The 24,240-nt window shown below is 32.7% G+C and overlaps 1 protein-coding gene across 1 annotated transcript; it reads left to right on the top strand.

The window, feature by feature from the left end:
- Positions 1 to 122: 122 nt before the first annotated feature.
- Positions 123 to 21,693, top strand: LOC118190471 (60S ribosome subunit biogenesis protein NIP7 homolog). The gene is made up of 5 exons (XM_035361181.2): positions 123 to 307; positions 9,921 to 10,007; positions 10,093 to 10,231; positions 12,818 to 12,958; positions 21,510 to 21,693. Exons 1-5 carry the CDS (start codon positions 252 to 254, stop codon positions 21,627 to 21,629), a joined length of 543 nt encoding a protein of 180 aa, XP_035217072.1. The 5' UTR covers positions 123 to 251; the 3' UTR covers positions 21,630 to 21,693.
- The last annotated feature ends 2,547 nt before the right edge of the window (positions 21,694 to 24,240 follow it).

Here is a 24,240-nt window from a genome sequence, read left to right as displayed (position 1 = left end):
TGATATAAATTTATTGCTACATTTGCCATACAGAAAAAGAATGTTTTTGAGTTTTAATTTCTCATTTTTTTTAAATCAACATCGTTATCATTTATTAGAAACGGAAGAGCAGCGTTTGTTCAACTCAACACTCTGACGTTTCGAAAAAAAATAAAAACTGCACGTGTAAAACCGAAAATTTGAATTTGTAATTGTAAGCTAGTTATAATTAAGTACTGTGATTATATTCTTGCCTTTTGAAGCATTTTAATATGCGACCGCTTACGGATGAGGAGACAAGAGTTCTATTTGAAAAATTATCAAAATAGTAAGTATTTATAACTACTTGTTATAAACAGTTAAATCTTAATAAAATTTTAATGAGGCATTTTTTTAGTATAACTGTTTCCGGCTAATCTTTGGAATATGGTAACAGGTAATTTGGCGACATTTTGGTAAGGCGATAAAGGTTACTAGGTAGGACTTTAACAATAATCTGAGAAGTACACAGTTCGAATCACAGATTATTTTGTCTGAGATATCATGAGACATGTCATGTGACATTTTCCGGAAAATTCCAATCGTGATTTTAGCTAATAATCACTTAGAAACGATTTCGCTGCTAAAGTGCAGAATCGCCCACTTATTTGTTTGGCGCTTTTTACAAGAGTAAGAAGAATATGGATTTTTGTCAATTTTCTTTGACTTTTAAATAAAAATAGGTCGATGTGTACATGAATAAAATGAAGAGTGTGCGCAATGCCATTTTGTGAAATTCTGGCATGTTTTTTAAGTGAAAATAGGTCGACGTGTACATGGATAGCGTGTATGTGCAATTCTTAAAAACGTGCGAAGCAGTGGGCGATTCTGCACTTTCTCCCAATTTCGCACCTAATCTTCGTCATGATCAAGCACTTTTGTTCCATAAAAGTTCTAGCATAAGCGTAATTCGGCTAGCAGATTGTTGAAAAAAATGTTGAGTAAAAAAAAAAAGGGTTTGTGAAAACAAAATGGCGTCCAAAAAAAAAAAAACTAGCAGGAGTACTCTTCGGTTTCGAAGGCTGTAAGGCCCACCAACGGTCGAGCGGTAAAGTCGCTGAACACTGGTAGCTCAGTCCGAGGTTCGAATCCCGCGAACGGGCTGGCTGCATGGGCGTTTTCGTGGTTTTCCCCATGTGTAACATGTATACGAGCCAGTTTTCCTTAGAATGTCCTCCATGAAGGCATCCCTCCCCTTAGGCAGATAGCCCTTGTGTGCTTTGCCATAATTAAATACACCAACACTGAGTGTCGTAAAAAATCGCCAAACTATTGTTGATGCCAATGCTGCCAAAAATAATTGCGCCAAGAAAGGAAGTATAATAATGGCAAATAACTATCTAAGATTGATGTTTTAATTTAGATAAAAGGTTAATTTCATATAATACTATTTTATTATTATAATTTATATGAAAAAGACTAAACATGACTGAATGGAAGCAAAAGACAAGTAACAGGTGTTAACTATTACAGATCATTATTATAATTTATATAAGAATTGCTAAACATAACCGAATGGATGCCTGCATCGCTCTTTCGCTACCGACTTATCACTAAAGCATAATTTGATCTCGTTGGTTGTTCAAACGTAATTTTCTATAACGAATGATGCTTTTTCTTTGAAAATATTCTCAGTAAAGTGTAGAATCGCTCGCTTATTTGTTTGCCGCTTTTTACAAGGGTAAAAACAATTGGTTTTTTGTCAATTGTCTTTTACTTTTTAAGTGAAAATAGGTCGATGTGTACATAGATAAAGTGAAGGGTGTGTGTAGTGCCATTTTTGTGCAATTCTAGATTTTTTTTAAAGTGAAAATATGTCGATTTGCACATGGATATCGAATATGTGCAATTCTTAAAAACGCGTCAAGCAATGAGTGATTCTGAACTTTACCCAAAATTCTATTGCAGACTTTTCATCATGGGCAATTCCCAAATTGTTAAATCTATAGGATATCAAAAAAGGATTTAAAAATTAAACTAGTATTTCATTGGCATCTTAAGAAATATAGAACTATATAAACTTATGGAATCTGAAACCAGCGCGTACGCTAGATTTGGCGCTTTTGTGCATACATTTTCGCCGCAATTTTTTTACGGCCCTCAAAACAGAAGAGTACCCTAGCAGGTTGCTTTTGCAGGGTTGGTCGTCAAAAAATCGCCAAGTTACCATAATGTGAAGATTCACCCTGTTTCCTAATCAGTTGATTTCTTAAGTGAACGGGGCCATTTCTGCACGGATACTTTCAGGTAAATGTCCTGGAAGAGATTTTTAAAACTTCGAATTCAAAACATTTTGCAAACAAATCATGTAGTCTACAAATAACGATAAACTTTGAAAAGTCATGCAGTAAAAATTTGCACTTGGGTGCCCCTTGATATTGTTGACAATTTTTATAACGCCAAAAAAAACAATGTTACCAAGATGGCTGTGCACATGGATTTGACGAGTTTATGATGAGGAGTAAAAACGGGACATATATGATGAGTAGTAAACAGTTCATTCAAAGAATATGTATAGTTATGCATAGTACAGTCAAAAGTCGTTAATCCAGACTCGTCGGGACTTCGGCGATTCCGGATTATCGATTTTTCCGGATTATAGATCGTCAGTTTAAATCTCGTAAGATCGCATGCAGAAATTCTAAAATTAAAAATATGAAACCGTAATTTATGAAATAAAGAACAATTATGATCTAAAGGTTATCAAAATTTACAAAAAAAAGGCTTAATATTTATTTGTTTACTTTATTAAACATTTCTTTCAATGTAAGTTGTTTAAGTTGCTTCGTTTTATGTGATAATACTTTCTCTTTAGTTCTATAAACAGACATAAATTCTTGTTCAGTTACAAAGTTCCGCTGTTCAAGTCCCGTTAATTGCTGTGCCGAGAATACCGACTAACTTGTCAATCGAAATTTTTTCGTTTTCACTAACCTCTCTGTCACATTCGGTTGATCTTTACATTATGGTAACTTGGCGAAAATTTGGCAACCAACTCTCCTACAGCAACCCTCTATTTTTTTTTTCCCCACCACCATTTTGTCTTCACGAAGTAAAGACATGTTTCTTTTCTTCTTATCTACTGAACACTTCTTCCAACAATCTACTAGCCGAATTACACTTATGCTAGAAATTTTATCAAACAAAACTGCTTAATCATGACAAATATTCACTGCAAAATTGGGAAAAAGTGCACAATACCATACTCCTTATGCGTTTTTCAAAATAACACATACACATAAACCATGTACATGCCGACTTATTTTTACTTAAAAAAACATCCCAGAATTGCACAAAAATGGCATTTCGCACACTCTTCACTATATCCATGTACACTGCTTTTTTCGGTACTATTCGGTTTCGAGGGCCGTAAAAAATCGCCAAACTATTGTTGATGCCAATGCTGCCAAAAATAATTTCGGCAAGAAAGGAAGTATAATAGTAAATAACTATCTAAGATTGATGTTTTCATTTAGATGAAAGGTTAATTTCATATAATACTTTTTTATTATTATAATTTATATGAAAAAGGCTAAATATGACTGAATGGAAGCATAAGAGTGAATAACTATTTCAGATCATTATTATATTTATATAAAAATTGCTAAACATAACTGAATGGATAAATTATTCGCTATTTCGCTACCGACTATCGCTAAAGCATAATTTCGCTACCGACTTATTGCTAAAGCATAATTTCATCTCGTTGGTTGTTCAAACGTAATTGTCTATAATGAATGATGCCTTTTCTTTGAAAATATTTTCGGTAAAGTGCAGAATCGCTCACTTATTTGTTTGCCCCTTTTTACAAGGGTAAAATCAATTGGATTTTTGTCAATTTTCTTTTACTTTTTAAGTGAAAATAGGTGGATGTGTACATAGATAAAGTCAAGGGTGTGCGCGGTGCCATTTTTGTTTAATTCTAGGACTTTTTTTAAGTGAAAATAGGTCGATGTGCACATGAATACCGAGCATGTGCAGTTCTTAAAAACGCGTCAAGCAGTGGGTGAATCTGGACTTTACCCAAAATTCTATTGCCGACTTTTCGTCATGGGCAATTCCCAAATTGTTAAATCTGTAGGATATCAAAAAAGGATTTAAAAATTAAACTAGTATGTCAATGGCGGCTTAAGAAATATAGAACTATGTAAACTTACGCAATCTGAAATCAACGTGTACGCTAGATTTGGCGCGCTGTTAAATGGGCGCGTTTGCTAGATTTGGCGCTTTTGCGCATACATTTTTGTTGCAATTTTTTTACGGCCCTCAAAACCGAATAGTACCCTTTTTTCTCATAAATTAGAAAAATTTCACGAAAATACATGACAATTTTCTCAATCTTTAAACCCGGTAAAAAGAACATATATGAAATTAGCTGATCGCGAAAAAGTATTTACCCTTTTCAAATATGAACATTTCCACATATAAAATAAATAAAATATCCAAAAACTTTTACCTCTAAATCATCTATTATATTATAAACGTCACCAACGAATTCATACCACAAGCATTACAAATACTTAGTATCAAATATTTAAATTATTTCCATGCACGTTTACTTCAACTGAAACGTATACCAAATTCCTACAAACATAAAATTCACAAAATAACTATCATTTCATTAAAATATAATTAAATTCAAAAACACTACCTAAAATATAAATGAGCACATACATTAAATTAATAAAAATTACCTTACAATCCTAATTACTTTAAACTAAATCATTGCTAATTACAATTTTCCCAATAATACCAAATTCCTTTCCACATTACATTTAGAACAATGCATAAAAATAATATCCTCAAATAATTAAAAATACTAACTTACCTAATCTTCTTCAGAATCTTGATTACGTGGCGGATACACTTTTCTAATTCATTCAATAAAATTATTGAAAGATTTTTTCTGCGAATTTTTCCTCCATACTTCCTCCGCTAAATAAAAAGCAAACTTCTCTTTATCACAATGCCTAAATACCCATTTCGAATTCACTTTAGTTAGGGCCATGGGATCCAAAAATTTAACAACACTGTTTCACACAACACAGAATAAAGCTAAATACAAAATTTCCACATTTTTTCCCGATTTCCCCCCTTTTCCGATTAAAGAGCCGTAATTCGTCCATTAATATCACGACATATCCCATGATCTCTCATTTCCCTCACGCAAAATAATGCGTAATCGGAACTGAGTACTGCTCACATTATTACCAAAGTCCCAGGTAGTAACCTTTATCGCCTCCAAAATGTCGCCAAACTACCAGTTACCATTATTGTAAAGATCAACCTCACATTCTTCATATCTTTATCAATTTTTTTGCAGCAATTCCACTTTTTGTTTGTTGGACATCGAAACATACTTTCGTTTTGTAGATCCTTTGGAAGTTCCAGCATCGGAAATTCTATTTGACATAATCGAAAGTTCAAGTTTACTTTTATAAAATTGTTCTTACAGTCTGCAAAAAATAATAAGCGGGATCCAATTCGAAGATTAAGGAACAACGCAATCATTAACATTAACTGAAATAGCTAATTAGATAATTTTAGCTTACACCGTCCGTTAACATTAAACGCGCAGGCAAAAACGTATTCTGCACTTGCGCACACGCATATGTGCAGTAGTCAAGGTCTTACGGGCGCATGTGCAGAAAGTTTTTAGCTTTGAGGTCCGGATTATGGGTGTCCGAATTAACGACTTTTGATGGTATATACTGTGTGTATAGTATGAATCTTCATTCATCTCCAGTCAATAATAACTTTCCTGTCATTTCACTCCTAATCATGAGAAAGAAAAATGAATATTTATCTTACGAGCAATAAATCTTTGTGAAAGTGACAACCCAGCAATTAATTAGAACCTGCCAGCTAACGAAAATGGGTGAAGTGCATAATCGCCCCCTTATTTGATGCGTTATGTTTGGCGCTTTTTACAAGAGTAAGAAGAATTGGATTTTTTTCAATTTCCTTTGACTTTTTAAGTGAAAATCCATCGATGTGTACATGGACAAAATCGAGGAAGTGCACAGTGCTGAATTAGTGCAGTCCTCTTATGTTAGTGAAAGTGAAAATAAGTCGATGTGTAACGAATACCAAATTTGTGCAATTCTTAAAAACGCGCCAAGCAATGGCTGATTCTGCACGTTCCCCCACGAAAACCAACAGCAGTTCGAAATATAGTCAAAATTCAAAGTATGCAATTTGTAGCATGTGATACACATACTACAAATCATGTAGCCCTCGATCTCTAAACTACGAAGTACTAGTCAGATTAAACTTAAGAGAAACTTTGGCACATAACAAAAATATGGTTGCTGTAACATTGGGGAAACAGTTGATTCTGGGTTAGCAAAAAACCAAGGTTGATATTTGGTGTGAATCCAAATGGACTCCCTTTTTCTAACATTAGAACTAGTTATGCTGTATTATGAGTGCATACAATATGCATCATTCTAGTATGTTTTATCATTTACTGTCAGGAATAAACAGAAATGTGCAGTTCATGGTTAAGTTGAATAACACACTAATAAGTTTTAACACTTAGCAGTTTCCGATGCGTAAAGTCTTGTTGGAAAGCTTGAGGAATTAATTACTTTTGCTTCCATCAAAAGACACTACACCTGTTTTCTCTAATGCGACATCAGCAAGCCTGTCCTTTCCCTCATAAATGTACGTTTTAACTATGCTGTGTGTCGGTTCTTCTTGTTGTCACTTATACAGTCAAAAGTCGTTAATTCGGAAACCCATAATCCGGACCTCAAAGCTATAAACTTTCTGTTCATGCGTCACGTTGACGCATGCACGCAAGACCTTTACGGCTGCGAATATGTGTGTGCGCATGCGCATTTAATGTATAACGGACGGTATAAGCTAAGCTAAAATTATCTAATTCAGTTAATATTGCAGATTGGGTTGTTCCTTAATCTTCGAATTGGATCCGGCTTATTATTTTTTGCAGACTGTTAGAGCAATTTTATAAAAGTAAGCTTGAACTTTCGATTATGTCAAATAGAATTTCCGATATATATTTACTAATATGTAAAGGATCTACAAAGCGAAAGTATGTTTCGAAGTCCATTAAAGAAAAAGTGGATTGCTGCAAAAAATGGATAAAGGCATTTGTTTCTCTAACCGTTACGAAATCTGTTTATCAATTTCACGCTGCTTTGTGGTGGAGGGGGGGAGCAGCAGCGCGCAATGAATTGGAAGTTGATCTGTCAGCACTATCCTTATCTTCAGGGCAGATGTTTTTATTATATTTGGCTTATAATTCCTTACTAATTGTAGTATTTCATCTCGATGTACTCCGTCTTTGATATGATTTAAATCAAATTCCTCATCATTATAATTCGCTTCCGATAGTGAAGAAAGTGACACAGATGTTATTGAAACCGAAAAAATTTTGATTGACAAATTAGTCAGTATTCCCGACACAGCAATTATTGGGCTTGAACAGCGGAACTTTGTAACTGAACAAGAAATTATGTCTTTTTATAGAATTAGAGAAAGTATTATCACATAAAATGAAGCAACTTAAACAACTTTCATTCAGAGAAATGTTTAATAAAGTAAAAAAATAAATATTAAGCTTTTTTTTTTTTGTAAATTTTGATACCCTTTAGATCATAATTATTCTTTATTTCATAAATTACGGTTTCATATTTTTAATTTTATAATTTCTGCATGCCATCATATCAGATTTAAACTGATGATCTATAATCCGGAATCACCGAAGTCCGGATTAACGACTTTTGACTGTATTTATTATAATACTGTAAAAGTTTTCACCCACATCCTTCAATGTTTAGTATAATACTACAATGTGACTTCCTTTTTAAATTAAGCCTCCGTTGACATTTGAAATTTGCACTTACATACTGGATGATTAAGTTTTTCGGATTTTGGAGGAATAAGTGTAGTAATTGCTGTCATAAAAAATAAGCCACAATTTTTAAATTGCAACACGTTCTGTGTGAATTGTTCTGCAAGTACCAGATAAAAGGATACAGTTCTGTTACCGGAACTGTAAAAAATCACCAGACTCTTACCAAAAATAATTATAATAACCTAACATAAGGAAAAAAGTGTAATAATAAATAAGAAAATTGTTTTAAGGTGAAAATGTACTTTAGCCCACTGCTTGGCAATTTTTTGAAAATTGGCAATTTGCCATTTTTCTGGGGACATCTTTAGGATTGTAACCTCCCCGAGACACTCATCAGAAATGTAAATAAAATGGCAACCAAGAAATGAACAAATATTTAAAAAAATTACACAAATTTTTTAAATTTAAAGAAACGTAATTGAAAAAAATCTGATGTTTTTTCCCCTTACTGTTTTCAGCAAAACTGGAATAAAACGTCTTTTTTGAGGAGTTTGATATTCTTTTTACAAATTTCATGTCAGGCAGGACACCCCGGCAACCTCCCACTTTGAAAAAAAATTACTCATGTTTATCTGTAGTTTCTGGCAAATAAAGGTTTATAATCACAATTAGAAACGCATAAAGAGTTTCATCATTCAGAGATTGTGCCATTTTCTTTACATATATTCAGCTAAGTATGAACCAAATTTGCCATCAATGTGATTTGTACTTCGATGCAAATTATGTTTGGACCCTGCATGGAATTGGTGTGCGTACCCGTCTCAGTATCCTCAAAGGGCAGACAGTGGTTGATGATAATATGGTCAAAACCTAAATTTTTTCAGCCCACCATAATGCTTTCCAGCAGTCTAAAACCACAGAGGATCTTGGCAACACTCATCCAACTATCGTTCTCTCAAAACTCATCTTTAATCTGTTTTCAATCTCTAAAAAAAAATCAGTTCATCCCTCTTTCAATAGTACCCAGTGGCCGTCTACAGGCTTTTCTCTTCCATATATAATTTTTCCAAACTTACTCTCATCCACTTTAACTATTGCTCCTTTACCATGAATCAGAATATTATCATTCATCATAATGCACACTTCTCTACAAAATATGTACCTACAAAATCTGAGGATTATTATGACCATGATTACCAGAATATGGCAGCTTCTACTAAAGTGGTTTGTATAACTCATAAGTATCTTTGCAGGTACACCACAAACAATCTTTTGGTGATAAAAATCTGTGTTTTGATTTGCGTAACGTGTAGCATTGCATTCAAAATGGCTTCAAATGCATTGCTGTTCTCGACAGATTATCTGTGCCATGGCATGAACTGTGATAAATAAGCAAATAAATGATAATGAGTAAAGCGGTGGCAAGCTTCCATTCATTTTTCCGTCTAATCCTCATATGCATCCCATTGTTTAAATGGGGACACGTCTCATGATGGAAATTGACTTTGAAATTAAAAAGCCACCCCACCCTTCCTTAGTCCCCTCCTCCTGAAAGAGAGATGACAGTCATAAGAAGGAAATAAAAATTTGATCATTGTTGAAGAATTAAGGATATTCCCGCATCGGGTGACCTACTCCCCATGAGCCATTATTGGAACCAAAAGAAACTATTGGTATTGTAATATTAAACTACATGAAAAGTAGCAGTAGGTAAGTAGATACTTATGTATTAATGCAACTATCTTGATGCAATTTGGTGGGGTTCCCCATCCATTAACGCAGAAATAGGTGTGAAGATTTCAAATGACATATCACCGCAATGTGTCATTTCTGCACACACATTTCTTTATAAAAACTGTTGGTTTTGGACCCCCTCTCTGTATGCCAGATATTTTATAGAGTTCCCACTGTACATGTATACGTATATTGTTAACTATTATTATTTTTTGTTTCAGGAAATGATTTTTTAATTAAGTATTTTGATAATGACTGTGTTTTTATTGTTACTAACCAGATAGATAATATAAAGTGACATGGTTAATAGTTATGCATTCAAATCACTTTAAAATATCTTTTTCAGTATTGGAGAGAATGTGAAATTATTAATAGATCGTCCAGACGGCATTTATTGCTTCAGATTACACAAGAACAGAGTATTTTATGTCAGGTAAATATAAAGTAATAACTCTTCTCTTTAGTATATTTTTATGTTTGCAGATAAGTTACAATTTATGTAATATCTATTTTTCCAGTGAAGTAAATATGAAACTTGCCTGTAATATACCCAAAGAAGCAATTTTGAGCTTGGGAACCTGCTTTGGAAAATTTACAAAGTCTTTACAGTTTAAGTTTCATATCACAGCTTTAGATTACATTGCCCCTTATGCTAAGGTCTGTATTATTTAGTAATATTTTTAATAAAGATATGCTTTAAAAATTATAATTTAGAAGTCTTGGAAGACTCTAGTTGACAAAGTGAAGTAATCTTATAAAAATGTTTCTTAAATGGAGATTTATCAAATTAGGTTTCTATGAATGTTTTAAACACTAAACTGATATCATAAACAATATTTGTTTTATAAGTTTTTAATGCAAAATATTGGTATTTTTTGATTATTTGCACACACATGCAGAAAAGTCACGAACTTACATATTTTGTTATTAATAGGGCAGCAAGACAGTATCAGTAATCAAAATACTTTTATGATTCTGTACAGCCGTATGTCGTCTGGGACTTCTTGATGAAACTTATCACCTTTTTAGGGGTTATGTACATTTTTATTGGTTTCACCAAATTGAAATTTCCAAAATCATAACCATCATTTTCAATTAGAGAGAAAGCTCCATTTAATGATTCCCATAGATTTTTTAGGGATACATCAAGACAAAATCCATGCCAAACTACCAGAATTTCTCAGCTTTTTTATCTCCATAGAAGAGGTAATGTCAAATCTGAAGCCTAAATAAAAATTATATTAGAATTTTAAGTTTCTTTATTATACACTAGCTTTAGGTCAGTATTCACCTTCTTTCTGTGGCTTTTCATTGTATCTACGTGCTTAGAATACATCTCCAATTTTTAATATTTAAGTTAGTGGAGTCTGTATTTACTTTTTACCCATGACCAAAAATGTCTAGTTGCATATTGCATAACAGCCCATTATTCAATTATGCAAGGCTTGGATAACCTTCAGGAAAGTATTGTCACTATTAATCTGTGATATGTTGCAGAACATTTCAAGAGAGACTGAATCTCAGCGTGACGTGTCAAATAACTAAAGTAGATATGCAGAATTTTTCACCTGTAATTAAATGAGGGAATTATTTTGTGTTGGTAATAGAACTTAAAGTTTCTCTTTCAGAAAACAAATCTAGATCATGCTATAGTTAACACAGTTCCTGAGATATTTAAATTTGTTATTAATAGATATTTGTACATAACTGTATGTAGCGTAGTAAATTCAACCAATGAAATATTCTTTTCATGATAGAATGAAAATATCGGTAGATTTTTTTTTAATTCATTGAATAAAAAATGGACTTGGAATGCAAAGTGTTTTGATAAAAAGTGTGGCATCCCATTAAAACATTTGTTGAATACACTTTGTTATATATAGACGGCGGGCCATAAATTTCAGGCAAACCTGAGTGCAAAAAAATATAATTTGTATTGTTTCACTAATTGAAAAAAACGTATTAGTTTTAGTTGATTGGTACAGTACAAAGTCTTTAATCCGGACCTGTCGGGACTTCGACGATTCCGGATTAGGGGATTTTCCGGATTATAGATCATCAATTTAAATCTGGTAAGATGGCATTCAGAAATTATAAAAATAAAAATATGAAACCATAATTTATGAAATAAGAGCAATTATGATCTAAAGGGTATCAAAATTTACAAAAAAAGGCTTAATATTTATTTGTTTACTTTATTAAACATTTCTTTCAATGCAAGCTGTTTAAGTTGCTTCGTTTTATGTGCTAATACTTTCTCTTTAATTCTGTAAACAGACATAATTTCTTGTTCAGTTTCAGTGTTCCGCTGTTCAAGTCCTGTAATTGCTATGCCGAGAATATTGACTAACTGGTCAATCAAAATTTTTCTGTTTTCACTAACCTTTCTGTCACATTCTTCATGCCTTTATCCATTTTTTGCAGCAATTCCACTTTTTGTTTGATGACATCAAAACATGCTTTCGGTTTGTAGATCCTTTGGCAGCTCCAGAATCGGAAACTCTTTTTGACATAATCGAAAGTTCAAGCTTACTTTTTATAAAATTGCTCTAACAGTCTGCAAAAAATAATAAGCCGAATCCAATTAGAAGATTAAGAAACAACGCAATCTGCAACATTAACTGAAATAGATAATTTTAGCCTAGCTTATACTGTCCGTTATATATTAAACGCTACGCATGCGCAGAAAGGTTGTAGCTTTGAGGTCCGGATTAAAGACTTTGTACTGTAATAAAAGAGGCTGTGAGTTTTATTTTAGGCAAAAAGGAAATAATTTCTTAGTTCAATTTTTATGGAGAATAAACAAGATTAAATTTATTTTAAATCTTCAGAAAGAAATGTGAATTTCATTGCTTTATTTTAATTGAAATGCAAACGGCTTGAATGCTTTATGAAATAAAATAATTCTGTAATGTTGGTAGGTGTGAGTTTGTATGCTTTCACAGAATTAAAGAATAGAATTTTTTTTAAATTATATCTTATAGAAGTAAAAAGGTTTAATTTTTAACTAGATTTAATCTTTAAATGAAATTAAATATAAGTATCATTTAAACTGATTATGTAATAAAATCCAGTATAGCTGTATTTTATAGTAATAAAATATAGCATAGATACTTAGCATATATATCCTAATTAAAAGATGTGATAAGCATTTTTTAGGTAAATATGAATAAAAAGTCTTATTTTGCAGTTGTGATCTGTGTATATCAAACATGTAATGTATGAATTTATATCTTCTTCTAGCACAAAATATGGCTGAAGGCTAATGCTGAACAGCAATTTTTATATGGTCATAATATATTAAAGACTGGTCTAGCAAGAATTTCTGAAAACACAATTAAATATCGAGGTGTTGTTGTTTACTCTTTGAATGATCTTCCCCTTGTAAGTACTTTTGTGTGATTTAGGTTTGTTAAATTTTGTTTAAAGTTGTATTGCTTTAAATACTTTGTTACCAATTTTATGAAATACTCGTAAGGTTAAAGTTTTCCCATTTCCATCTCTTTCCTTGTTTCATAACCATTTTCGCCCGACTCTTGCATGATTAAAATTTAACTATGAAAAGTGTAATACGAGTTTAAAGTTTTTAACTTTTTTCCATTTTCTGGAAATCTCCAGGGACAATTTGTCCCAATCATCTAGGATCGTTGTTCCAATAACCTTAACACTGCATGCGAATAAATAATAAAGTTATATGAAATGTACCAAATATTTTATTCTTGCAGTACAAATTAAATATGATATGGCATAAAGCTATCTTTACAAAGTACAACCTGACACATGTGGCAAAATAGGCCAGGTTTCTTTAGTCTTATATTTGTTTGTTCCCTAAATCCTTAAAAATACTGCAAATGCAAAAAATAATAAATAATAATAATAATTAAAAGTTGCTTTTATTTTCTAATAGAGAATGAAATCTAATCTCTGGGACTTATGTGTCCATTAGGAACTAAAGGGTTAAATGAGTGGGTAAAAATATGATTATGGTTTCATTTTATGTATAAAATCCGAATTTCCATGAACTCAAAGTTATGTAATTCTTTATTTTATATTACACATTTATGCATTTAATTCATTTTTATTAAATAGAACATTTATTTGCCTATATTTAAGAATTGTCGGTACTATTCCGTTTTGAGGACCGTAAAAAGAATTTCAGCGAAAATGTATGCGCAAAAGCGCCAAATCTAGCAAACGTGCCCATTTATCAGCGCATTGAATCTAGCATACGTGCTGATTTCAGATTGCGTAATTGTAAAAGTTAACATTAAACATTGTCATATCCTTCTTTTTCTTGGGTGTGTAGATTCTGGATACGTATTTAATTCCTACCGTAGACGTATCGTATTGTGTGCGTTGCATAAAACAGCCATTTTAACGGCACAAAACTTTATTAACACACAAATAAAAATAATAAGTACAAACGATTAACACACAAGTATAACTTCGTATTTTGCATCTAAGCTGACATACAACACGTTTCCTTCGTTACTTCACTACTCCCTACTAACTACTCTTCTCTAGTAAGTCTCATGAGAGAGAGGCGTTGCAGGCCATTCGGCTAAACTGCGCATGCGTGGTCATCACGTCATGACACCTCCCCTCGAAAAGATTTGATTGCGTCTTTCAATGACTTGTCAAATTCACATATATAAACATTTCTTGAAACAAAATAAAATAACATTTATGAAATTTTCAAACTTAATTAACCAATTCTTACCATTTTAAATTAAAATTACTTCAACATAAATTCAGTAATCCTATTCATTTAAAAGGATGTAACATTCAATTAACTTTTCAAACTTAAATCTTAAATCCTTCACATAATCATAGTCATATAAGCAGTTATCATATAAACGAGACAATGCAAATCAATCATTACCATTAAACATAATACTTTAGCAAACCCTGGCTAAATCTATAAACACATTACCTAACGTTAGAAAAACAAAATTTAGCATTTTAGCAAAAAAAAAAAAATCAAACTAAACAGTCAAAATGTCTTATAGTTCATAGTTCATAACGTCAGTCATGCTCCCACTGCATGAAATCGCTGTAATGCTAAAGACCAGCGTTGTAAATGAGAACTATGTGAAGAACATTCGGTGAGAAATCTAAGAGGGTTATGATCACTAACGATGACTATCTCAGAACTGAAGATATAAGCTTCAAACTTCTTCAGGGCAAAGATAACGGCAAACGCTTCCTTTTCAATAACAGCGTAATTTCTTTGTGTCTCGGTCAACTTTTTACTAGTGAAGGCTATTGGGTGTTCTACACTATTTTCATCTTGTTGAGCTAAACAAGCTCCTACAGCGTATGCCGATGCGTCTGCGTAAATGATGAAAGGCAAACTAAAATTTGGAGAGTAACATTTAGGGGCATTGCAAATGGCACGTTTTAGTTGAATAAACGCTTCATCGTGTTCCTTCAACCAAGTAATTTCGTTCAAAGCCCTTCTTTTTGTTATTGCCGTTAAAGGTTGTGCTATCGCAGAAAAATTGGGTACGTAAGACCGGTAATACGATAATAGTCCTAAAATACTTCTTACATCTTTCTTAGTCCGGGGAACTTCTAAATTCTGCATGGCTTCAACTTTTTCTGGGTCAGGTTCATGTGAACCGGAACCAACTATGTGTCCTAGAAATTTGATTTTATGCTTTGCAAAGTCACACTTATTGAAATTAACCGTGAAATTTGCCTTTTCTAGCGTACTTAAGACTTTGTTAAGATGTTCCAGATGTGTATTCCAGTCTTCAGAAACTATAATCACGTCATCAATATAAGAATCGGCGTAGTCTTTATGTTCGGCGAGAAGTTTGTTCATAGTTCTCTGAAAAGTTGCAGCGGCATTCTTTAATCCAAAGGGTAAAACTATAAAGGCATATTGTCCTCTGTGGGTCACAAACGACGTCAAAGGTTGGCACTCGGGCTTCAGTCGTATCTGCCAGTTCCCTTTAAGAAGATCAATCAAAGTGATGTATTTGGACTTTGACACCTGGTAAATTAGGTCTACAGTGTTTTTCATCAGGAAGGCATCGGTTTCCGTCTGTGAGTTCAGGTATCGATAGTCCACACATAATCTAACAGTTCCGTCTTTTTTGGATACACAAACTACCGGATGTGCATATTCACTCTCCGACTCAACAATTAGCCCTAGCTGCAATAGCTCATCTATTTGTCGATCAACTTCATTTCTTAGAACTTCAGGTATTCGATACGGTTTCTGCTTTCTTGGCATACATCCAGGTTTCAGTTTCATGCTGTGTTCTCCCACATTGGCGATTTTCGGAATACCAGTTCTTAGGTTCTTATGCCTTCTTAAAATTTCCATAAGTTCTTTCTTCTTATGCGGTTCAAGGTGTGTAAAATCACATTCCTCATTAGAATAGTGTTCTTTTGCTTTCCGTGGAACAATTCTTGGAACGTTTTCAACTTCGCCGAAATCAATATCTGTATCATATATCACACCGACATTATTCACAGCGGTATTGAACTCTCGTATCTTGTTTGCGTGAACGTGCTTCGATGAATTGTCAAGCATTTGTACTATGTAACAAATGCTTTTTGATATGCTTTTTAAGTATGCTTTTTGATGATCGTAGCAGATCCCGTCCATTTGGCATAAACTTTGCTTTGGCTATCAGGGATTAAAACTATAACCCTGTCACCTTCCTTGAATTCTTTATGACGAGTCTTTCAGTTACGGTAGAATGCATAAGCTTTTTGCTTTCCAACATCTGTAAGTCCTGCGTATTCAGCAGCTTTTTCCAATTTCGTCTTCAAATCATTCAGATAATCGGTAACTGAACTTAACTGTCCATGAGGAACAGGAGTTTCATTAGTCCATTAGACGTTTTCAAAATAGACAACGGGCCATTAGGACGTCTTCCATAAAGCATTTGGAACGGACTAACACCAGTCGTAGCATTAGGAACTTCTCGGTAGGCCCAAAGTAAATACGGTAGATGTTTCTCCCAATCTTTCGAATGTTCTCTAACGGTATGATGTATCATTCCCTTTAAAACAGCATTAAATCTTTCTACCAGGCCATTTGAACTTGGATGATAAGGAGTCGAGAACCTTGGGGACGATCCGATCCTTTTCAAAAACTCTTGGGTCAACGAAGCAGTAAAATTAGTTCCTTGATCTGAAGCAACAATTTCAGGAATTCCTGTGCATGAAAAGATTTGCAACAATGCATCGTATGTTGCTTTGGCATTCAAATTCTTCAATGGCACCGCTTCGGGCCATCTTGTACATTGATCAACAGCACACAGAACATATTTGTAACCTCTACAGCTTGGCTCTACAGGTCCTAGGATATCCACATTAATTACCTGGAATGGTTCTTTAGGACGTGTTACTGGCGTAATCGGAACTTCATCAAAGGGACGCTTTTTCGCTTGAAGTTGACAAGAAGTACAAGCACTGCAGTATTCATTTACATCTTTCTTGATTTCCGGCCAATAGAACGAATATCTCAAACGTTCGGCTGTCTTCTTGGTTCGCAGGTGGCTTCCCCATAAGCTAGAATGAGCTAAGTCCAAAATTTGTTTTCTTCTTTCTTTAGGAACGACTAACTGGTAAACTCTTTCTCCTAGAACTTTATCTTTATGATACAAAAAGTTGTCAATAACAATAAAGTTATTACTTCCGTTCTTAACATTTTGCCAGCATGTTTTTAAAGATGGGTCATTCATTTGTTGCACTCGAAACAGTTCTGAATCCGAAGCACATTGATCGTGTCCCGTGCTACCTTTGGAATCATCCTTACCTGTATCTTCATATACAAGCGCACAACATTCTAATATCTTCTTAACAGTTTCATTACATTTTTTCATTAATTAGGTTTTCCCTATCATGGTTAAGTATTTCGTCAAAATTTTCAGTTTCATGAAAAGGCATTTCACCGAAACTATCAGTAGCAATGTTTACATTTTTACATTCAAAATTAAACTTTCTTTTATCATCTCCCCTTAACTCATTAAAAGCACTTAACGACAAGAGTAAATCATTACATAACTTATCCACCATTGCACATGTTATAAAAATAGGTGACATAAATTTATCATTTTCAGAATATATTACTAAAGGTAGGTTAATGAGAGGAGCTTTTAAAGCTTGCCCGAAAGCTGACGTAAGGATAACACTTCCATGTGGCGTACGGTATTTTTCTGGTACAATGTCGGCCTTGACAACGGTTAATTGCGTGCCTGTATCTGCTACTGCATTAATTAATTTACCATCACATATAAGTTTAACGGTTAGCAAGTCATCTATTAATTCTTTAACTTCTTGATTCGCAGTAAAATATTTAGAAGAAATCTTTGCAGTTATGGCGTTAGAATTATTCTTAATTTCTTCTTTAGCAACCCTTTCCTTATCTTCATGCAACAATATATTATGATACTTAGAATTACATTTTAATTGAGAAGGGCAATTTTTTATTCTACAATTCCTTTCGAAACAAAGAAAGCACCGATTAGAAGCCATTAAACTCTTTTTCCTTTCTTCCGGAGACATAACGCATTTTTCCGAAGCATGATTCTCGCTTTCGCAAAATAAGCAAAGGAAAGTTCGAACAACTGCAATTTTGCTTACATTAGGGGAATAGCTGGTGCCAAATTTGTTGGCGTTGAATGAATTCTGAGTGTGGAAGTTGTTTCGCTTTTCATTTGGTTGTGAATGCCTTCCAAGAGAATTAGCGTGACTCTTAGAATAAAATAAATTTAATGAAGTTCGTTCGCGACTTTCAATTTCCCGTTTTAGAAATTTCATGAGGTTGCCGACATTAAAAGTTTCCTCATCTGCGTTTTGACGAGCAAAATCAAGCGTTATATCCTGAGGTATGCATTTCATTAACAAAGGGTATAGTAACTTTCCATACGATTCGGTCTTGACCCCTATCGAATTTAGTGACCTTACTTGTACGTTGCAGGTATCATATAATTCCCTCAAAGAATTAATGTCATTAGAACTTCGGACAGGCCGTAAATTTAAAAGTTTATGTATGTAAGAATTAATAAGGAGATCTTTTCGACCATACCTATCTTTGAGAATTTTAAAAGCTTCGTCGTAGTTTTCTGGAGATAAAGAAAAGCCTTCTATTGTTTTTAAAGCTGCACCGCCTAACAGGCTAAGCAAGTAATTAAACTTATCTACTTTAGATAGTTTTTCGTTTTGATTTATTGCCATGTCAAAAGAATTGTAAAATGTCTGCCACACTTCAGCATTCCCATAAAATTTATCAATCATAATCTTTGGCAATTTAACATTATAATCAGAACTTTTATCGACACCAGAAATAGATAAATTGTTACTATCATTAGAAGAACCATTAGAAACTAGCGAATTATTGCTATTTCTTTTTTCTTTCAATAATTTTGTGCCTCTAAAGCTCCATTTCGCAATTTTTTCTTCGTATTCCAAGGCACTTTCGATTTCGGTTTCAATGTCATTAACATCAGTCAAAGTTTTAATTTTTTCGTCTAACGCTTTCAAAGAAATAGCTTTTACTTTTAAAATTTCCAGTGATTCTTCAAGGTCTTCAAGGTTACCTGCTGCAATTAATGATTGTTATAGGCATAGTTACTTTAGCATTTTTTACTTTAGTAATAGCATTTGTTACTTTAGTAATGGCTGAACGAATAACTTTCTGTTCTTTCTTAGATTTCGTTAGCTCTTCAGCCATTTTTGTAACCTTGAATTCCACTTTACCACAAAGTAAATTGAACAAATTTCTTACCTTTCTGAAGACTCACTTACGCATTTATCCGTGAACTTTGCATGACATATCCTCCTGTTCTGACACCACTGTCATATCCTTCTTTTTCTTGGGTGTGTAGATTCTGGATACATATTTAATTCCTACCGTAGACGTATCGTATTGTGTGCGTTGCATAAAACAGCCATTTTAACGGCACAAAACTTTATTAACACACAAATAAAAATAATAAGTACAAGCGATTAACACACAAGTATAACTTCGTATTTTGCATCTAAGCTGACATACAACACGTTTCCTTCGTTACTTCACTACTCCCTACTAACTACTCCCTACTAACTACTTCTCTAGTAAGTCTCATGAGAGAGAGGCGTTGCAGGCCGTTCGGCTAAACTGCGCATGCGTGGTCATCACGTCATGACAAACATTATTCTCTACACCTAATGAGACTAGAAATAGTATGAAACAACTTATCACTTCAGGTGCTTCAATGGCTTAGTGGAACTTTACAGTATATTAAGTGAGTTCGACTCCAGCAATTCCTACACAAAGCTATTAACTGCTTCAGATGGACAAAGCACAACTAACTTTCAATCCTTACTAACTGCACCAGCATTGTGAGTGGTGACAACGGCCATGCATCTGTTATGAATCATGCTCTTATGGTTTTACTTCTCATTTTAACCACTTGACATCAAATCTGCATAAACCTCTAGACTTAATGAGTATATGATAAAACAGGGCATAAAAGAAAGAATCAACATAAAATTGTTAGTAAAACTTAATATAACTATTTCAATAAATTTTATAACTTTATGCTAATTATTTGATAAATTTTACAAATTTGATTTTATTCTTGAGTTTGTTGTATAATTATTTTAAATATTAAATTATATTTAATAATAATGCATTCAGCATATAGGTATGTTGTATTCCTAAAATGAAATTACAAAAGTAAAGTTCAGGAGTAGATAATTGCTTTAATTTATTCATTTCCCATTTTCTGATAGATTCCTAATTTTTTTATTGATAATCCTTAAAGGTACTTGACTTCTGTGTGCAGAAATATGTATGAATCCTGTGGCTTGAAAAAGCTTTTTATTAGCTTTTTAATTTATTCACAATAAATTGAAAAAATTCTTTGAATTTTAAAAGAGTAGCTGAATGGTATTCTACTATAGACTACTTTATAGGAAATGTTGAGCTAAACTTTGATGATGATATTTAACCTTTAAATAAATATTGTAAACATTGCAGCTGAACTTGTTATCTTCCTACTACTACTTAGCAATAATTTGATCTGTTTTCAGTTATTTCAAGTCATTTTTATGGTAGAAGCTTGTTTGGGCCATTGCTGTTTTAACCTGCCAGTCCTGAACTTATCCCAGTCTATAATGAAATAATATTCAAAAGTCATTAATCTGGACATAAAGCTAAGAGTCATATATAAAATATTACTGTATTGCTGTGCTGACAGTATAATTCAAAAATAAAATGACACAAATATGTATTTTGCACTTTTTCCTTAAACATCCATTCATGAAATGCAGCGCTGGTCCTGCAACTTACAGGTGATAATGTGGAAATAAATAATGTAGAACTTGATTGGAAACTAAAAATTTTGAATCGTACGTGTTGAAAAAGGTCATTGTGGAAATAATAGATTGAGACTGTGTTGCATATGTGTGTACAGGCATCTCCAACTTTTCTAACAAATTAAGGATAAGAAACCTTTTGAAAATCTTGATGTATCAAAATGCAAACCTGTCTTTTATTGCACCTTAGATAAATGTAATCATCATCAAGAACCATATACATTTTATGTCAGTTTCGAAATGTACATGGAGTTAAAATAATGCCCTATGTGTTTATGTGTGCATGTACAAAAATCAATAAAAACTATTAAAAATCAGACTGCATATTAATTTTGGTTAGAAATATTAAACAGTATATATAAAACTTTTGTATATATAAAGCATATTTTTGAAAAAAAAATCAAAATATTTTTTGAAAAAAGTGTGAAACAAATTTAAAGTAACAAAATTTTTATGAAGAAAAAATATGTGTAATCTTTGTAATATTTTTATTTAGTTCTGTACCATATTTCTATAATATTAAACATTTATGGTGATATATATTTGAAAGTAAATTATAAAATATCCTGAAAATGACAAGTCTCAATATCTTATAATAATCATACTTTTTCAGGGTTTTGGAGTAGCAGCAAAATCTGCAGAAGAGACGCGGAATGCTGATCCCCTGGCAATAATTGCATATCACCAAGCAGACATAGGAGAGTATTTAAGAAATGAGGAACAGTTATGCTAGTGCAGTTGTTCCGGACTTTGTAAAATATGTATATAAGTGAAATAAATTTTTTATATGCACATCAGATTAGATATTTTTATTTCTTCTAGAGCAAACATTTCAATGTTTTAAAATATCATAAACTGAATGATTTTTCTCTTAAGTTTTTAATATGAAACTTTTTAATATTATAATTTGGTTACAAAAACTCGTGCAAATTATTTATTCCTTTGTGAAAGCAATAGTTATATTTGTATATAGTTGGAAATTTTGTATATAGTTGCAAAATTCTGAATAGTAAATTGTATAAATAATGTAAAACACAGACTTTGGTTATTTTCAGTGTATAAGTAAAATTAAATAGTTTGTGAGGTTCCTTTATGTTAATTAACCAGTTATATGTTTTGGATCTGTGCTGTCATTTCTCCCTTTTTGTTTACCTGCTATAATGCAATTATAATATATTCTTGGTTAGGGTGTTTAGATTGTGAAAGAGAGCATCTTCAGCCCCTCGTTCTGTCCCTTGTACTAAGTTGCTATTTTAGATAAGAGGTCTTGTATTCAGAATTGTATTGTAATTGCAAAAACTGTGGTTCATGTATAAGATATACACTGTTTATATCGCTTTGATTTTTATCAATTAATGCTTTTTGCAGTTTTTGACATAAATTGAGCTGATCTTGTTCAGTGTATTTATTGAAATCGGAAATATTCCAAAAAAAATTAGAAACTTCTGAAGAAGATGAAATCAAACCTTTCACTTAAAGATAATATTGCAACATCTTAAAAATATATACAGTCAAAAGTCGTTAATCCGGACTCGTCGGGACTTCGGCGATTCCGGATTATAGATCATCAGTTTAAATCTGGTAAGATGGCATGCACAAATTCTAAAATTAAAAATATGAAACCGTAATTTATGAAATAAAGAACAATTATGATCTAAAGGGTATCAAAATTTACACAAAAAAAAAAAAAAAAAAAAAAGAGCTTAATATTTATTTGTTTACTTTATTAAACATTTCTCTCAATGTAAGTTGTTGAAGTTGCTTCATTTTATGTGATAATACTTTCTCTTTAATTCTATAAAAAGACATAATTTCTTGTTCAGTTACAAAGTTCCGCTGTTCAAGTCCCGTTAATTGCTGTGCCGAGAATACTGACTAACTTGTCAATCGAAATTTTTTCGTTTTCACTAACCTCTCTGTCACATTCTTCATGTCTTTATCCATTTTTTGCAGCAATTCCACTTTTTGTTTGTTGGACATCGAAACATACTTTCGTTTTGTAGATCCTTTGGAAGTTACAGCATTGGAAATTCTATTTGACATAATCGAAGGTTCAAGTTTACTTTTATAAAATTGCTCTTACAGTCTTCAAAAAATAATAAGCGAGATCCAATTCGAAGATTAAGGAACAACGCAATCATTAACATTAACTGAAATAGATAATTTTAGCTTACACCGTCCGTTATACATTAAACGCGCAGGCGAAAACGTATTCTGCACTTGCGCACACGCATATGCGCAGTAGTCAAGGTCTTACGCGCACGCGCAGAAAGTTTTTAGCTTTGAGGTCCGAATTAATGACTTTTGACTGTATATATATATATATGTTTTTTTTTTTTTTTTTTTTTTAAAGTTTACTTTTTTGTTCTGTATAGACTGGGCTTCGCTTTCCTAATTTTTTTAATTTATTTTTTGAAATTTTTCTAGGCCTTAATATTTTTTGGCTTTTAAAATTTGTATAAACATCTAAAGAAGATGCCAATTCTTTACTTTCGGTGAGCATATCACTGAAACCTTTATCAGATCCATATTCGTTCAGAAAGCAGTTTAATTTATTTAAACTTTCAAAAGCCTGAGAAATATTAAAAATTTATTTTGGAGAATATTGCTAACATTAACTTTGTTCAGTATTTTGTACCATAAACTACCATACATATAAAATTAAATTTTTGAATTTCTTTTTTTAAAGATGTGCCCTGATTTTTTGTAATGTTTATATATATAGAGAGAGAGAGAGGGCATCAAAAACCTCTGATAATTGAAGCCGGGTTGTTGCATTGGCTAGCCGCCAAAGCTATTTCTGGTTTCGCTCTCATCGAAAATAATTACGAAGCTGCTCTTGAACTGTTACGTTCGAGATTTGGTCAAAAGAACATCTTAATTAATTCGCATTTAGGACAACTCTTAAGTACTTCTCCTGTTAGAAATCCTAATGATATAAACGGCTTAAGAAAACTTCTAGATCATGCCGAAGTACAGATAAGAAATCTTGAAGCATTAAAAATAGACTCTGATACCTATGGAAATCTGTTAACGCCTTTAATTTTGAAATTACTTCCTAATGAATTCGTTCTTGATTATAGCCGAAAAATTAAAGACGAAAATTGGGATTTTAAAGGTTTGGTAGCCTTTTTGAGGAATGAAGTATTCAGTAGAGAACGCGCGGCTTCTGTTAATTATAATTCTAGAGAAAAATATTTGCGATTGGAAAAGCATTTGGCCTTCAAACATAAACATTCTCCAGCCATAACGAGCAAGCCGTCTACAGTTGAGTTATTAGCGGCGTCATCCGAATCACAGTGTCTGTTCTGTGGGAACACAAATTATAAATCTGCGGATTGCGA

Source organism: Stegodyphus dumicola, chromosome 11 (genome assembly GCF_044657685.1).
Source record: "Stegodyphus dumicola isolate Sdum_Otavi_A_Nest chromosome 11, ASM4465768v1".
Taxonomy (NCBI): domain Eukaryota; kingdom Metazoa; phylum Arthropoda; class Arachnida; order Araneae; family Eresidae; genus Stegodyphus; species Stegodyphus dumicola.
Note: the sequence above shows the minus strand (reverse complement) of the source record. Positions and strands in the feature narration are given on the sequence as shown.

Bases quoted from the DNA above. Each gene is read 5' to 3' on its own strand.
- LOC118190471 (XM_035361181.2), top strand. From the start codon at position 252: ATGCGACCGCTTACGGATGAGGAGACAAGAGTTCTATTTGAAAAATTA. The intron at 10,232-12,817 runs GTCTGTATTATT...ATCTTCTTCTAG, and splicing joins ACATTGCCCCTTATGCTAAG to CACAAAATATGGCTGAAGGC. The intron at 12,959-21,509 runs GTAAGTACTTTT...ATACTTTTTCAG, and splicing joins CTTTGAATGATCTTCCCCTT to GGTTTTGGAGTAGCAGCAAA.